Genomic DNA, 16,596 nt, shown 5'->3' with positions numbered 1-16,596 from the left:
GTCTTGTCTCACGTCTTGTCTCACGTCTTGTCTCGTGTCTTGTCTCATGTCTTGTCTCACGTCTTGTCTCACGTCTTGTCTCATGTCTTGTCTCACGTCTTGCCTCACGTCTTGTCTCATGTCTTGTCTCATGTCTTGTCTCATGTCTTGTCTCACGCCTTGTCTCATGTCTTGTCACATGTCTTGTCTCACGTCTTGTCTCATGTCTTGTCTCACGTCTTGTCTCATGTCTTGTCTCATCTTGTCTCACGTGTCTCATGTCTTATGTCTTGTCTTGTCTCATGTCTTGTCTCATGTCTTGTCATGTCTTGTCTCATGTCTTGTCATGTCTTGTCTCATGTCTTGTCTCATGTCTTGTCTCTGTCTCGTCACGTCTTGTCACATGTCTTGTCTCATGTCTTGTCTCATGTCTTGTCCTGCACGGTTGGGGTTCATTCTATTTGAAGTCAGCCCAGTTTAAGAATGAAAAGTTAGTTCCTCAGAATTAGAATTTTGATGAATTCTCCTGGATATGAAATGGAATTGACCCCAACCCTTGTCCTGTCCTGTTGGCGTTTGGGTTCCTATTTGTTTGATTAAATATCATTAAAACATCATTTTTTATATTCCTTTCAACACATGAGCCACTGTAGCATTCACTTATTTGTCTTAGAGCTGTGGAAGCCGTCGTCCATGTGCAAACTGCTGCTGATATCATGCGTGCTACGTGTTAGGACCACTGAGACACAATGTAATGATGAAATGGCATGTAATATCAGATGCAATGTTAAAACATCTTTTCAATAAATCTATCTCTTATTGCGTAATTTACTGTGTTAGGTTTTAGTCATTTTAAAGTGTATAGCGTTTATTGAATGTGTACGGTTGTGTGTCAGTGTATGTGTGTGCATGTATTTGTGTGTGTGTGTGTGCTTGCGTGCATCCGTGTGTTTGTGTCTGTGATTTCACAGTCCCTCTGTGTCTCTCGCTGTACAGAGTGGATAGAGGAACACTCCTCAGCTGGTGCTCCCCTGGCCGTCTATGCCAGTAACCACCTGGAGACATACCGTGACCCACAGGACCCGCCCCCACTGCCCCCTCCCCCGGGAGGGACCAAACGTGAGTGGGGTTACACTTTCTAGACAACACACACACACTTTCAATACCAGGGTCTTGTGCACCACAGACATTTAATTCGCAATCAAATACACCCACAATGTACAGTTTCAGTGACACAAGCATGACCAGACATAGACAGAGGACCCTTGGGATCAAATGTTTCAAGGGCTCAAGCTCTTGAGGAAACAATTACCATATAAGGTTATTAACCTGTCTATCAGCCCACATGCACCACAGTGAATGTTCTGTGTATGTTAACTAGCTATGACCAACACACCATGGATGTTGAGCATTCTCTCCTGTCATTCACAGACAGACAGACAGACAGACAGACAGACAGACAGACAGACAGACAGACAGACAGACAGATAGGTAGACAAGTGAAAAGTGAAAAGTGAAAAGACAGACGGACGGACGGACGGACGGACGGACAGATAGGTAGACAAGTGAAAAGACAGATGGACGGACGGACAGACAGACAGACAGACATAGATAGATAGGTAGACAAGTGAAAAGACAGACAGACAGACAGACAGACAGACAGACAGATAGGTAGACAAGTGAAAAGACGGACGGACGGACGGACGGACGGACGGACGGACGGACGGACGGACGGACGGACGGACGGACGGACGGACGGACAGAGCTAGATAGGTAGACAAGTGAACAGACAGACAGACAGACAGACAGACAGACAGACAGACAGACAGACAGACAGACAGACAGAGCTAGATAGGTAGACAAGTGAACAGACAGACAGACAGACAGACAGACAGACAGACAGACAGACAGACAGACAGACAGACAGACAGACAGACAGACAGACAGACAGACAGACAGACAGACAGAGCTAGATAGGTAGACAAGTGAACAGACAGACATAGCTAGATAGGTAGACAAGTGAACAGACAGACAGACAGACAGACAGACATAGATAGATAGGTAGACAAGTGAACAGACAGACAGACAGACAGACAGACATAGATAGATAGGTAGACAAGTGAAAAGACAGACAGACAGACAGACAGACATAGATAGATAGGTAGACAAGTGAAAAGACAGACAGACAGACAGACAGAGATAGATAGATAGGTAGACAAGTGAAAAGACAGACAGACAGACAGACAGAGATAGGTAGACAAGTGAAAAGACAGACAGACAGACAGACAGAGATAGGTAGACAAGTGAAAAGACAGACAGACAGACAGACATGCAGAGATAGGTTGACAAGTGAAAAGACAGACAGACAGACAGACATGCAGAGATAGGTTGACAAGTGAAAAGACAGACAGACAGACAGACAGACAGACAGACAGACAGACAGACAGACAGACAGACAGACAGACAGACATTGATAGGTAGACAAGTGAAAATAACAGACAGACAGACAGACAGAGATAGGTAGATAAGTGAAAAGACAGACAGACAGAGACAGACATAGATAGGTAGACAAGTGAAAAGACAGACAGACAGACAGACAGACAGACATCGATAAGGAGACAAGTGAAAAAACAGACAGACAGACAGACAGACATAGATAGGTAGATAAGTGAAAAGACAGACAGACAGACAGACAGACAGACATCGATAGGTAGACCTAGGTAGACAAGTGAAAAGACAGACAGACAGACAGACAGACATCGATAAGGAGACAAGTGAAAAAACAGACAGACAGACAGACAGACAGACAGACATAGATAGGTAGATAAGTGAAAAGACAGACAGACAGACAGACAGACAGACAGACATCGATAGGTAGACAAGTGAAAAGACAGACAGACAGACATAGATAGGTAGACAAGTGAAAAGACAGACAGACAGACAGACAGACAGACAGACATCGATAGGTAGACCTAGGTAGACAAGTGAAAAGACAAAGGCAGCTAATGTAACTGACACGGATCGAGACAGATACAAATATGTTCCAAATAATGTTCTCTTCCCTGTGTTCTGTAGGAGGGAAGCCGTTCTTCACACGGAACCCAGCAGAACTGAACGGAACCTTCATCAACACCAAACTGAAGAAGAGCCGCCGTGGGTTTGGCTTTACCGTCGTCGGGGGCGACGAGCCGGATGAGTTCCTCCAGATCAAGAGTCTTGTCCTGGACGGTCCTGCTGCTGTGGATGGGAAGATGGAGACAGGTGCAGTACACTGTCTTAGCCCACAGAGGCCACTGTTTCACACCATTTATACAGAAAGCATTTGCCCCATTCCTAAGGAGGTTGAAGTGATTGTGTAAACTAAGTACTGAACATATTGGAGACATATGGTAATATACTTGCACCCCACATAGCACATTCACTGTGTTACTTACTGTTCTACTAACTGTTACTAATGTGATGTGATAGTGACTGTTCTACTAACTGTGTTACTAACTGTCCTGTGTCTTCCTTCTCTAGGTGATGTCATAGTGAGTGTGAATGACATCATCGTGCTTGGCTACACCCACGCCCAGGTGGTGAAGATCTTCCAGTCCATCCCGATCGGCTCCATGGTGGACCTGGCCCTGTGCCGCGGCTACCCCCTGCCCTTTGACCCCGATGACCCCAACACCAGCCTGGTGACCTCCGTGGCCATCCTGGACAAGGAGCCCATCATCGTCAATGGCCAGCAGAGCTATGACTCCCCGTCCAGCCACGGCAGCCAGACCGGAGGCCCCGCTAACGGGATGAGGGAGCCGCGGGCCCTCAGCCCCTCGGCGGAGGTGGCGTCCAATGGCTCACACGGCTACTCCTCCAGCGACGTGGTCACCCTGGCGTCGTCCATCGCCGGGCAGCCCGAGCTGATCACGGTGCACATGGAGAAGGGCGATAAGGGCTTTGGGTTCACAATCGCTGACAGCTTGACGGGTGGGGGTCAGAGGGTGAAGCAGATTGTGGACTACCCCCGCTGCAGGGGCCTGAAGGAGTCAGACATTCTGATGGAGGTGAACAAGAGGAACGTCCAGAACATGACTCACAACCAGGTGGTGGACCTGCTCAGCAAGTGTCCCAGAGGCAGCGAGGTCACCATGCTGGTGCAGAGAGGTACGTAGTCCACTGATTAGGGTCAGGAGGGAGGGAGAGGAGGAAGGACGGAGGGGTGTCTGGTCACCATGCTGGTGCAGTGGGGTACGTAGTCCACTGATTAGGGTCAGGAGGGAGGGATAGGAGGAAGGACGAGGGGTGTCTGGTCATCATGCTGGTGCAGTGGGGTACATGCTCAACCCAGGGAGGAAGATAGGGGAAGGAGGGAATGAGAGAGGGGGAGGGATTGGTTCGCAGATAAAGACACTTCCACTGGCAAACAGCATGAATAGCTGAGATGTTGAGTGTGTTAGGGGGTAAGTGGGTTTAAGGTTGAATAAAGGAGGTTGTGGATGTTATGTAGAGACGAAACATGAGTGGGTGATCAGATATGTGAGAGAGGGAATTATGGATGGAAAGGTGGAGAGCATGTCCAGGATGGGAGGAGGAGACAGAGGAGAAGAGAGGAGGATGGTGTTAGGTCAGGGACTCTTATCTGTCCTGATTATGGATGAAGAGTGACTCTGCTGAGATGCTGCTAATCTCCCTGTGTCCTGTCAGCTCATAGGCTCTCCTGCTTTTCTCTCTCTCTCATAGGCTCTCCTGCTTTTCTCTTTCTCTCTCTCTCTCTCTCTCTCTCTCTCTCTCTGTTCTCACCATTTCTCTCTTATCTTTTCTATTTATTTAACTTATTCTTTATCACTGTCTCTATTCTTTCACTCTTTTTCTCTCATTATCTTTTACTTATTCTCTCTCACTTTGTATCTCCTCGTTTCTCTCTCTATCCCCCTCTCCCCTCTCTCTCCCCTCTCCCCTTCTCTCTCACTTTGTATCTCTTGCCCTCTCTCTCCCCCTCTCTCTCCCTCTCTCCCACTTTGTATCTCTTGCCCTCTCTCTCCCCCTCTCTCTCCCCCTCTCTCTCACTTTGTATCTCTTGCCCTCTCTCTCCCTGTATCTCTCCCTCTCTCTCTCATCTTCTCCCTCACCCCCCCTCTCTCTTCCTGTATCTCTCCCTCTCTCTCTCATCCTCTCTCTCTCTCACCCCCCCCCCCCCCTCTCTCTCTACCTCTCTCCCTCTCTCTCCCTTTCTCTCCCTCTCTCTCCCTCTCTCTCCCTTTCTCTCCCTCTCTACCCTCTCTTTAAGCCTGGTCTTTGTCTCTGGCGCTGTGTCTGTGTTGCTTAGATGATAGTTGGGTGTGTTAGTAGTGAGAGGGCTCAGCCAAAGACGCCGTCCTAGCTCTGATCAAAGTGTCTTCTGTTCCAATTAGCTTGGGAGGATACAGAGAGAGGAACAGAGAGAGGTGGGGTGAAGGGAGAGCAAGATGGGGAAAGAGAGGTTCAGAGCAGAAAGAACAGCCACTGATTTTGAATAGAATGTGAAATGGAGTCTGAAGCTAGTCAAGGCAGCAGCAGAGCTGTTAAAGCAGAAGTCTGTATTCCACAGGAGGTTGGTGGCACCTTAACTGGGGAGGATGGGCTCGTGGTAATGGCTGGAGTGGAATAGGTGGAATGGTTTCCATGCGTTTGATGCCATTCCATTTGCTCCGTTCCGGCCATTATTGTGAGCCGTCCTCCCCTCAGCAGCCTCCTGTGATGTATTCACACGTCATTAATGTCTATGATTAACCTTCCTATGTCAATACAATCCAGATCATCTTTATCACATCAATTACCAACGGAGATTTAACATAATAGGTCTGTAAAAAAATGAATAGGTGGATGTATTCCTTAAAGGGTTACACTCAAACCTTACTGTGTTAAAATAATAATTCAATTTAATTCAAATAATTATAAAAGGTTACAGTCAGAGTTTTGAAAGGCTAGAGAAAGAGACAAACTGTTAATAGCAACCATCATTATCCATACAGTTTCTAACCATGCGCTAATTTGGCTTCAGCCCTCATCATTTGTGAAATTGCTAACCCTGCCTCCTTCCCTAGATCCCTATTAGCTGAGGGTGGGCATATGCAGGCAGCATCAATTATGAACTCTAATGAATTGACCTTGGGTGCCTGGGCTGAAATAACCCTGCTGTATTGACTTAAATGTCAGCATCATTACTGGCCTGTACAAGACTGATACACACACAGATACAGCCTGTCTCCTGGCTGCTAGGACATCCACAGGGATAGAGGGAGAGAGGAAGGGCATGGCTACGGGGCAGACGGGGAGAGACACCAGAGACGATCTCCCTTAGCGTAGATGGCAGGGGATCATTACACTAGACCCGGGTCAGTTCATTGGTCAATTTCCTGTTGATGAGGTGCTGAGATACTGTGGGCTTTGGTTAACATTATGTAGGGTTGTAATTGTCTATGTGAAGCTGTGAGCAGCAGACTGATGTTTTTGTGGGAATGGAGGGAGCAGTGGCTGGCTGGCTGGCTGTCTGGCTGGTTGGCTTGCTGTCTGGCTGGCTGGCTGGATGTTTTGTTGGCTGTCTGTCTGGCTGGCTGGTTGGCTGGCTGTCTGTTTCGCTGGCTGGCTGTCTGGTTGGTTGGCTGGCTGTCTAGTTGGCTGTCGGAAGAGGAGGAGGAGGAGGAGGAGGCAGTGAACTTTCTGGTGATTAGGAGCCATAATGCCTCATAACCCACAACAAACAACACCTTTAGAGGATCAGAGGAGGAGTAGGAAGGAAAGAGGAAGGGAGGGTAGAAAGGATGGAGAAAAAGAGGAAGTAAGCTGTATGTGTTTAGAGGAAGAGAGGGAGGAAAAAATAAGTTAGAGCTCAGGAATTGCAGAAGGTTATCAGAGTAAGGTGGTATGTAGAGAGGAAAGAGAGGAGGATGAGGGAAGAGGAAGAGGAGGAGGCTCAACAATGCTCAATGAGAGAAGAAGTTGGTTTAGGGAAGAGGAGGAGGAGAGGAAACCCTCCCTTGGGTAGATGAATAAAATATTGAATCTCTGCATCTTTGAGTCATCAGTCTGTTCTGTCTGAGAGAGAGAGAGAGAGAGAGAGAGAGAGAGAGAGAGAGAGAGAGAGAGAGAGAGAGAGAGAGAGAGAGAGAGAGAGAGAGAGAGAGAGAGAGAGAGAGAGAGAGAGAGAGAGAGAGAGAGAGAGAGAGAGAGAGAGAGAGAGAGAGAGAGAGAGAGAGAGAGAGAGAGAGAGAGGGAGGAGGGAGAGAGAGAGAGATGCCGTCATGTCAATACCTTCACAACCAGCAGTATGCAGACCACATCCAGCATCCTCTATCACATGGTCTCATTTCAGTTAGATACTGAACGTCGGTAATAAAACGTGATTGTCCCTCTTACCTTGAGTCATATAGAGCTGTCAGCATTATCTGAGATATGCAGAGTTACAATCATCCCTGAAGATTGGCAGAAACACTGTTTATGATGATACAACAGTTCAGCTATTTATTCTCATCGCCTCAGGGGACCAGGAGTTCTCTGCATCTCTAAATGGAGTTTCTGAAAAATAGAAAAGTTGTTTGTGTGGGAGGAGAAAAGTTCACAGAGGCATCGAGAATTGATTGTCCGTAAGGGGTTCAGTTTTGCTAGCTACGCAGTACAAATGTTTAATGAATGCATATTGTCTAACTGTACAATGTGTTTTGTCAGTACATCAATATGTGCCACAATAGCATAACAATGTATCAGAAGTGAATTGAATCGTGACTTGGACGGAGGACATCCCAACGAATGGGCGTCCTAGTTTTCAATGTTTAACCCATAGACTAATATCAAGAGAGGGGAGAGGGAGAACGTTTCAGATCAACATACGTACAGTACATTAACTCTTCTCATCCTCTTCCACCCTTACCTCTCCTCCTTCCCCCCTCAAAACCTTGTACCCACAATATCTCTCCTCCTCTCCGTTTCTCTGAGTTGTAAATATCCTCCATCTTGCCTTGCCTTGCCTTTGTTGCCATGACGATGTTCCACAGCACCTCAGTAAGGACTGTCCCCTTGGGGATGATGAGAGAGAGAGAGAGAGAGGCAGAGAGAGAGAGAGAGGCAGAGAGAGGGATTGAGGCAGAGAGAGAGAGAGAGAGAGAGGCAGAGAGAGAAAGAGAGAGAGAGAGAGAGAGAGAGCAGAGAGAGAGAGAGAGGCAGAGAGAGAGAGGCAGAGAGAGAGAGGCAGAGAGAGAGAGAGAGAGAGAGAGAGGCAGAGAGAGAGAGGCAGAGAGAGAGAGAGGCAGAGAGAGAGAGAGAGGCAGAGAGAGAGAGAGAGGCAGAGAGAGAGAGAGGCAGAGAGAGAGAGAGGCAGAGAGAGAGAGAGAGAGAGAGAGAGAGAGAGAGAGAGAGAGAGAGAGAGAGAGAGAGAGAGAGAGAGAGAGAGAGAGAGAGAGAGAGAGAGAGAGAGAGAGAGAGAGAGAGAGAGAGAGAGAGAGAGAGAGAGAGAGAGAGAGAGAGAGAGAGAGAGGAGGTAAATGGCAAGAAGAAAAGAAATGGTTGTAGATCAAGAAAAGAGGAAGATATTGAAAGGTGACTAGAAAGACAACATGGGGATGTGTAGAAGAAAGTGAAGGAGTTTAGCCAAACAAAATAGGATATTTGTCATGTTGTTCCTGTAGGACTCTGACGTATGGACAGTTGAGAACAGCCATTCATTCCCTTAGTGTGGGCACTGCTGAGAACATATCCAAGGCCACAGCCTGAACAGAGCATAGACACAGATTCACTGAATTAATAAATGTCATGTACCCCCACGCACACACCCACCCACTCACATGTCGACTCTAACACACCCACCCACTCACACACCCACCCACTCACCACTTTCTCCCCATAATCTCCTCATTAATAGATGTCCCTACCCAGTCAGCTGGGTGGCTATGGCACAGTTAAGACAGACTCACAGCGTCTCTCTCTTAGCCAAGTGTTAAACCTGGAACGCTCCACAGCTCCACTCTCTTAGAGTCCTCAGTCCATTACAGATCAACTCACTGACCACTCTGCTCTTTCACTCCAACACTGTTTACTTCCCAAAATTAGCATCACAATAGCCAGGCCCTCTTAGTCATTCAGACAGCATGGTCTGCTCAATGTTCAGAAGACTGGGCCTTTTAAGCCAGTGTTCCATTCTTAGTGATCAATCCAGAGGCCTTTAACACGAGAGACGGGCCAACGGATTCATTGTTCCGTTTCCAAGTATTGAGCAGAGCCTTGTTGTCATTCAGCTGCTCAGGCTCAGGCTCAGGCAGGAGGAAGGAACTAGGTGGTGTGAGCACAATGCATCATTCACACCTGTATGTTGGATGGGATGGGGGGGTATTTTTTTATAATATTTTATTTAACCTTTATTTAACTAGGCAAGTCAGTTAAGAACAAATTGTTATTTACAATGACGACCTACCTAATGGCAAAAGGCTCCTGTGGGGACGGGGGCCTGGGAATAAAAACATTTCATGAATACAGTGTAAATATAGAACAAAACACACATCACAACAAGAGAGACAACACAACACTACATAAAGAGAGACCTAAGACAAGAACATAGCAAGGCAGCAACACATGACAACACAGCATGGTAGCAACACAACATAACAACAACATGGTAGCAACACAACATGGTAGCAGCACAAAACATGGTACAAACATTATTGAGCACAGTCAACAGCACAAAGGTCAAGTGTGTGTATAGTGTGTGTGTGTGTGTGTAATATCCCGAAATAATTTTTGGCTGTAGGTAATAATGCAAGAAATGTACTGAGCAGAAATTGAAAGAAATAACCCCCTAAAAAAATACTGTTGTCTAGGACCTAGAAGCAGGCCGTCATGTCTGTTGGTGTCATCTTGTAGGAAGTGCATAGAGGATGTTGTTCCCACTGTGACGATTACAATTTATCCAACCAGAAACTGTGGATAGATGGAAACTGAAAACGAAAACCACCACATTTACGGCAAGGTGACTAGGAACATGGATGAGTACAAACAGTGTAGTTATTCCCTCAGTAAGACAATCAAACTGGCAAAAAGACAGTACAGGGACAAAGTCAAGTCGCAATTCAACAGCTCAGATAGGAGATGTATGTGGCAGCGACCTGGACAAGCTATTCACCTTCTTCACCCACTTCCACGCGAGTAAAACATTTATGCGTGTTAACCGTCGCAAGGCTGTCGGCCCAGGCGGCATCCCAAGCCACGTCCACAAAGCTTGTGCAGACCAGCTGGCTGGAGTGTTTACGGACATATTCAATCAATCCTTATCCCAGTCTGTTGTCCCCACTTCAAGATGTCCACCATTGTTCCTGTACCCAAGAAAGCGAAGGTAACTGAACTAAATTACTATTGCCCGTAGCACTCACTTCTGTCATCATGAAGTGCTTTGAGAGGCTAGTTAAGGATATCACCTCCACCTACCCCACACCTCCAATTTGCATACCGCCCCAACAGATCCACAGATGATGCAATCGCCATTGCACTGGACATTGCCCTATCTGGACAAGAGGAATACCTATATGGGGGAAAGCTGTTCTTCGGCTACAGATCAGCCTTCAACACCATAGTGCCCTCCTAGCTCATCACTAAGCTTTGGGCCCTGGGTCTGAACCCTGCCCTGTGTAACACGGGTGCCCCACAAGGGTGCGTGCTCAGCCCCCTTCTCTACTCCCTGTCCACCCATGACTGTGTGGCCACACACGTCTCCAACTCAATCATCAAGTTTGCAGAAGACACAAGAATGGTAGACCTGATTACCAACAACAATGAGACGTGTAGTGCCATGAAAATAACCAGGAAAATAACCTGCCCTGCACTTAGTCTCTGTTACTAACCGCCCTGTACCCTGCCCTGCACTTAGTCTCTGTTACTAACCGCACTGTACCCTGCCCTGCACTTAGTCTCTGTTACTAACCGCACTGTACCCTGCCCTGCACTTAGTCTCTGTTACTAACCGCACTGTACCCTGCCCTGCACTTAGTCTCTGTTACTAACTGGCCTGTACCCTGCCCTGCACGTAGTCTCTGTTACTAACCGCACTGTACCCTGCCCTGCACTTAGTCTCTGTTACTAACCGGCCTCCGCCCTGTACCCTGCCCTGCACGTAGTCTCTGTTACTAACCGCCCTGTACCCTGCCCTGCACGTAGTCTCTGTTACTAACCGCCCTGTACCCTGCCCTGCACGTAGTTTCTGTTACTAACCGCCATGTACCCTGCCCTGCACTTAGTCTCTGTTACTAACCGGCCTCCGCCCTGTACCCTGCCCTGCACTTAGTCTCTGTTACTAACCGCCCTGTACCCTGCCCTGCACTTAGTCTCTGTTACTAACCGGCCTCCGCCCTGTACCCTGCCCTGCACTTAGTCTCTGTTACTAACCGGCCTCCGCCCTGTACCCTGCCCTGCACGTAGTCTCTGTTACTAACCGCCCTGTACCCTGCCCTGCACTTAGTCTCTGTTAATAACCGCCCTGTACTCTGCCCTGCACTTAGTCTCTGTTACTAACCACCCTGTACCCTGCCCTCCACGTAGTCTCTGTTACTAACCGGCCTCCGCCCTGTACCCTGCCCTGCACTTAGTCTCTGTTACTAACCACCCTGTACCCTGCCCTCCACATAGTCACTGTTACTAACCGGCCTCCGCCCTGTACCCTGCCATGCACTTAGTCTCTGTTACTAACCGCACTGTTCCCTGCCCTGCATGTAGTCTCTGTTACTAACCGGCCTCCTCCCTGTACCCTACCCTGCACTTAGTCTCTGTTACTAACCACCCTGTACCCTACCCTGCACTTGGTCTCTGTTACTAACCGCACTGTACCCTGCCCTGCACTTAGTCTCTGTTACTAACCGCCCTGTACCCTGCCCCGCACTTAGTCTCTGTTACTAACCGGGCCTCCTCCCTGTACCCTGCCCTGCATGTAGTCTCTGTTACTAACCGCCCTGTACCATGCCCTGCATGTGGTCTCTGTTACTAACCGCCCTGTACCCTGCCCTGCACGTAGTCTCTGTTACTAACCGCACTGTACCCTGCCCTGCATGTAGTCTCTGTTACTAACCGCCCTGTACCCTGCCCTGCACTTAGTCTCTGTTACTAACCACCCTGTACCCTGCCCTGCACGTAGTCTCTGTTACTAACCGCCCTGTACCCTGCCCTGCACTTAGTCTCTGTTACTAACTGCCCTGTACCCTGCCCTGCACTTAGTCTCTGTTACTAACCGCCCTGTACCCTGCCCTGCACTTAGTCTCTGTTACTAACCGGCCTCCGCCCTGTACCCTGCCCTGCACTTAGTCACTGTTACTAACCGGCGTCCGCCCTGTACCCTGCCCTGCACTTAGTCTCTGTTACTAACCGCCCTGTACCCTGCCCTGCACGTAGTCTCTGTTACTAACCGCCCTGTACCCTGCCCTGCACTTAGTCTCTGTTACTAACCGGCCTCCGCCCTGTACCCTGCCCTGCACTTAGTCTCTGTTACTAACCGCCCTGTACCCTGCCCTGCACTTAGTCTCTGTTACTAACCGCCCTGTACCCTGCCCTGCACTTAGTCTCTGTTACTAACCACCCTGTACCCTGCCCTGCACGTAGTCTCTGTTACTAACCGCACTGTACCCTGCCCTGCACTTAGTCTCTGTTACTAACCGGGCCTCCTCCCTGTACCCTGCCCTGCATGTAGTCTCTGTTACTAACCGCCCTGTACCATTCCCTGCATGTAGTCTCTGTTACTAACCGCCCTGTACCCTGCCCTGCACTTAGTCTCTGTTACTAACCGCCCTGTACCCTGCCCTGCACGTAGTCTCTGTTACTAACCGCACTGTACCCTGCCCTGCATGTAGTCTCTGTTACTAACCGCCCTGTACCCTGCCCTGCACTTAGTCTCTGTTACTAACCGCCTTGTACCCTGCCCTGCACTTAGTCTCTGTTACTAACCGCCCTGTACCCTGCCCTGCACTTAGTCTCTGTTACTAACCGGCCTCCGCCCTGTACCCTGCCCTGCACTTAGTCTCTGTTACTAACCACCCTGTACCCTGCCCTCCACGTAGTCTCTGTTACTAAACGGCCTCCGCCCTGTACCCTGCCCTGCACTTAGTCTCTGTTACTAACCACCCTGTACCCTGCCCTCCACATAGTCACTGTTACTAACCGGCCTCCGCCCTGTACCCTGCCCTGCACGTAGTCTCTGTTACTAACCGCCCTGTACCCTGCCCTGCACTTAGTCTCTGTTACTAACTGCCCTGTACCCTGCCCTGCACTTAGTCTCTGTTACTAACCGCCCTGTACCCTGCCCTGCACGTAGTCTCTGTTATTAACCGGCCTCCGCCCTGTACCCTGCCCTGAACTTAGTCTCTGTTACTAACCGGGCCTCCGCCCAGTACCCTGCCCTGAACTTAGTCACTGTTATTAACCGGGCCTCCGCCCAGTACCCTGCCCTGAACTTAGTCACTGTTACTAACCGGGCCTCCGCCCAGTACCCTGCCCTGAACTTAGTCACTGTTACTAACCGGGCCTCCGCCCAGTACCCTGCCCTGAACTTAGTCACTGTTACTAGCCAGCTACCACTCGTTCCTCAAACCTGCACCTTAGAGACTGCTGCCCTATGTAAATTGAACACTGGTCACTTTAATAATGTTTACATACTGTTTCACCTACTTCATAAGTATATTCTGCATTCTAGTCAAGGCTCATCCTATATAATTACTGCTCTACACACCTTCCCTATTCACATACTGTCCATACTGTCTATACAGCATCATATACATATACTGTAGATTTATATTCCGGACCTTAACATTGCTCCTTCTAATTCTTAATTCCTTTATTTTTCTGTGTGTGCATTGTTTTGTATTGTTAGGTATACTGCACTGTTGGAGCTAGAAACATAAGCATTTCCCTGCACCTGCGATAACATCGACAAAATATGTTTATGCGACCAATAACATTTGATTTGATCTGATGTTGCGTGTGTGCTCGCACGCGCGTGTGTGTGTGTGTGTGTGTGTGTGTGTGTGTGTGTGTGTGTGTGTGTGTGTGTGTGTGTGTGTGTGTGTGTGTGTGTGTGTGTGTGTGTGTGTGTGTGTGTGTGTGTGTGTGTGTGTGTGTGTGTGTGTGTGTGTGTGTGTGTGTGTGAGAGCGTGAAAGGAGGGATGTGTGTTTCCCTCCTACAATATGTGATATTGTATCTCCTTTTGTCCCTTGTGCATCAGCGGGCCTCTACATAACCTGGGCATTGGTCTAGATTTAACACACAGTGGCAGCAAGGACAGAACTGAGAGACGTGTACATCACAGTGCTGGAACTACTCTAACACAGTGAGGCGCTGAACCACGTGTGAACATGCATTACCGCAGCAAGACATGTAAATCTGCTGCTTTAGCTGCATAAGTGGGCTGTTTGCAGAGCAGGGACAAGTCCATTACAATCATTTCAATGCAGTAGTGGGAATTGAATTCACATTGAAAATTGCTCCAGATGATTTATCATATTTGATCAATTTGATGTGTAGGTCAGATTTAATGCCAGCCTGGCCGCAGATCTGAATACACTTTAGCTACTGTTCCCCTGACTAGCGATATACAGTATCATCAATATGTTATTGAGTGGCATTAGGTAGGTCCACAATGCAAAACAATGTTTGGGAACCACTGGTCTAATCAACCTCTGTTGATCTTCTGATGTAACTTATGTGCATCCTGACACACACACACACACACACACACACACACACACACACACACACACACACACACACACTCATCATTCATCATTCACATGCTTGCTATGATGTTCCTCCCACTCCTTGCCATTATAGGCAATTCCACTGTCTGAAAAAAAGAGAGCGGGAGAGAGAAAGCGAGGATGAATTATGAATCATGGAGAGGGGCTTCGCAGGCAGCAACAGAAAGTTTGAACATTTAATGATTTTCGCCAATGCAGCAGAATGGGCAAAGAAAGAGCTTTCCTATCGTGTGTTAACATTGCCGGAAGGTTCCATTGATGTTTTCAGAGTGTTTTCTTTGTGCTGGGTTGCGGGATAGTGACAGCGCGAGGGCATGCATCGTTCACAGGTGAACCTTAAATCAGTTTGAGATTAAAGTGGAGGATGGTTTATTGGCTTTATCTAAGGTGGATGAGATGCAGGAGAGAGGCTGAACCCTGGTAGATGGAGATACCTCAGGGATCAAACGCTCTTCGGTCGGTATTCATTATACCTTCTCTAGAAAGTACAGATGCAGCATGCTCCATGTTAAACAGAAAGTGCTACTGTAGCTTGATAATGACCTCTAATGCGCTATCAAATTCCCTACTTACATTATACATCAATCTGGTTTCCTAGGTAGTATGCTATCAATCTGGTTTCCTAGGTAGTATGCTATCAATCTGGTATCCTAGGTAGTATGCTATCAATCTGGTTTCCTAGGTAGTATGCTATCAATCTGGTTTCCTAGGTAGTATGCTATCAATCTGGTATCCTAGGTAGTATGCTATCAATCTGGTTTCCTAGGTAGTATGCTATCAATCTGGTTTAGGTAGTATGCTATCAATCTGGTATCCTAGGTAGTATGCTATCAATCTGGTTTCCTAGGTAGTATGCTATCAATCTGGTTTCCTAGGTAGTATGCTATCAATCTGGTTTCCTAGGTAGTATGCTATCAATCTGGTTTCCTAGGTAGTATGCTATCAATCTGGTTTCCTAGGTAGTATGCTATCAATCTGGTATCCTAGGTAGTATGCTATCAATCTGGTTTCCTAGGTAGTATGCTATCAATCTGGTTTCCTAGGTAGTATGCTATCAATCTGGTATCCTAGGTAGTATGCTATCAATCTGGTTTCCTAGGTAGTATGCTATCAATCTGGTTTCCTAGGTAGTATGCTATCAATCTGGTTTCCTAGCTAGTATCCTAACAATCTGGTTTCCTAGGTAGTATGCTATCAATCTGGTATCCTGGGTAGTATGCTATCAATCTGGTTTCCTAACTAGTATGCTATCAATCTGGTATCCTAGGTAGTATGCTATCAATCTGGTTTCCTAGGTAGTATGCTATCAATCTGGTTTCCTAAGTAGTATGCTATCAATCTGGTTTCCTAGGTAGTATGCTATCAATCTGGTATCCTAGGTAGTATGCTATCAATCTGGTTTCCTAGGTCGTTTGCTATCAATCTGGTATCCTAGGTAGTACGCTATCAATCTGGTTTCCTAGGTAGTACGCTATCAATCTGGTTTCCTAGGTAGTAAGCTATCAATCTGGTTTCCTAGGTAGTATGCTATCAATCTGGTATCCTAGGTAGTTTGCTATCAATCTGGTATCCTAGGTAGTATGCTATCAATCTGGTATCCTAGGTAGTATGCTATCAATCTGGTATCCTAGGTAGTATGCTATCAATCTGGTATCCTAGGTAGTATGCTATCAATCTGGTATCCTAGGTAGTATGCTGTCAATCTGGTTTCCTAGGTAGTATGCTATCAATCTGGTATCCTAGGTAGTTTGCTATCAATCTGGTATCCTAGGTAGTTTGCTATCAATCTGGTTTCCTAGGTAGTATGCTATCAATCTGGTGTCCAAGGTAGTATGCTATCAATCTGGTATCCTAGGTAGTAAGCTATCAATCTGGTATCCT

The 16,596-nt window shown here is 47.5% G+C and overlaps 1 protein-coding gene across 4 annotated transcripts in view; it reads left to right on the top strand.

Annotated features, from left to right (window-relative positions):
- LOC139368823 (membrane-associated guanylate kinase, WW and PDZ domain-containing protein 1-like) overlaps window positions 1–16,596 on the top strand; it is a 205,430-nt gene that overhangs the window by 153,074 nt on the left and 35,760 nt on the right. For all 4 annotated transcript variants that reach the window (XM_071108216.1, XM_071108214.1, XM_071108213.1 and 1 more), the window contains exons 10-12: window positions 976–1,098; window positions 3,055–3,240; window positions 3,499–4,125. In XM_071108216.1, coding sequence (XP_070964317.1) covers window positions 976–1,098; window positions 3,055–3,240; window positions 3,499–4,125 — 936 coding nt within the window. The remainder of the gene's footprint in view (window positions 1–975; window positions 1,099–3,054; window positions 3,241–3,498; window positions 4,126–16,596) is intronic.

Source organism: Oncorhynchus clarkii, chromosome 16, assembly GCF_045791955.1.
Source record: "Oncorhynchus clarkii lewisi isolate Uvic-CL-2024 chromosome 16, UVic_Ocla_1.0, whole genome shotgun sequence".
NCBI classification, from domain to species: domain Eukaryota; kingdom Metazoa; phylum Chordata; class Actinopteri; order Salmoniformes; family Salmonidae; genus Oncorhynchus; species Oncorhynchus clarkii.
This window is presented reverse-complemented; position numbering and strand designations above follow the sequence as displayed.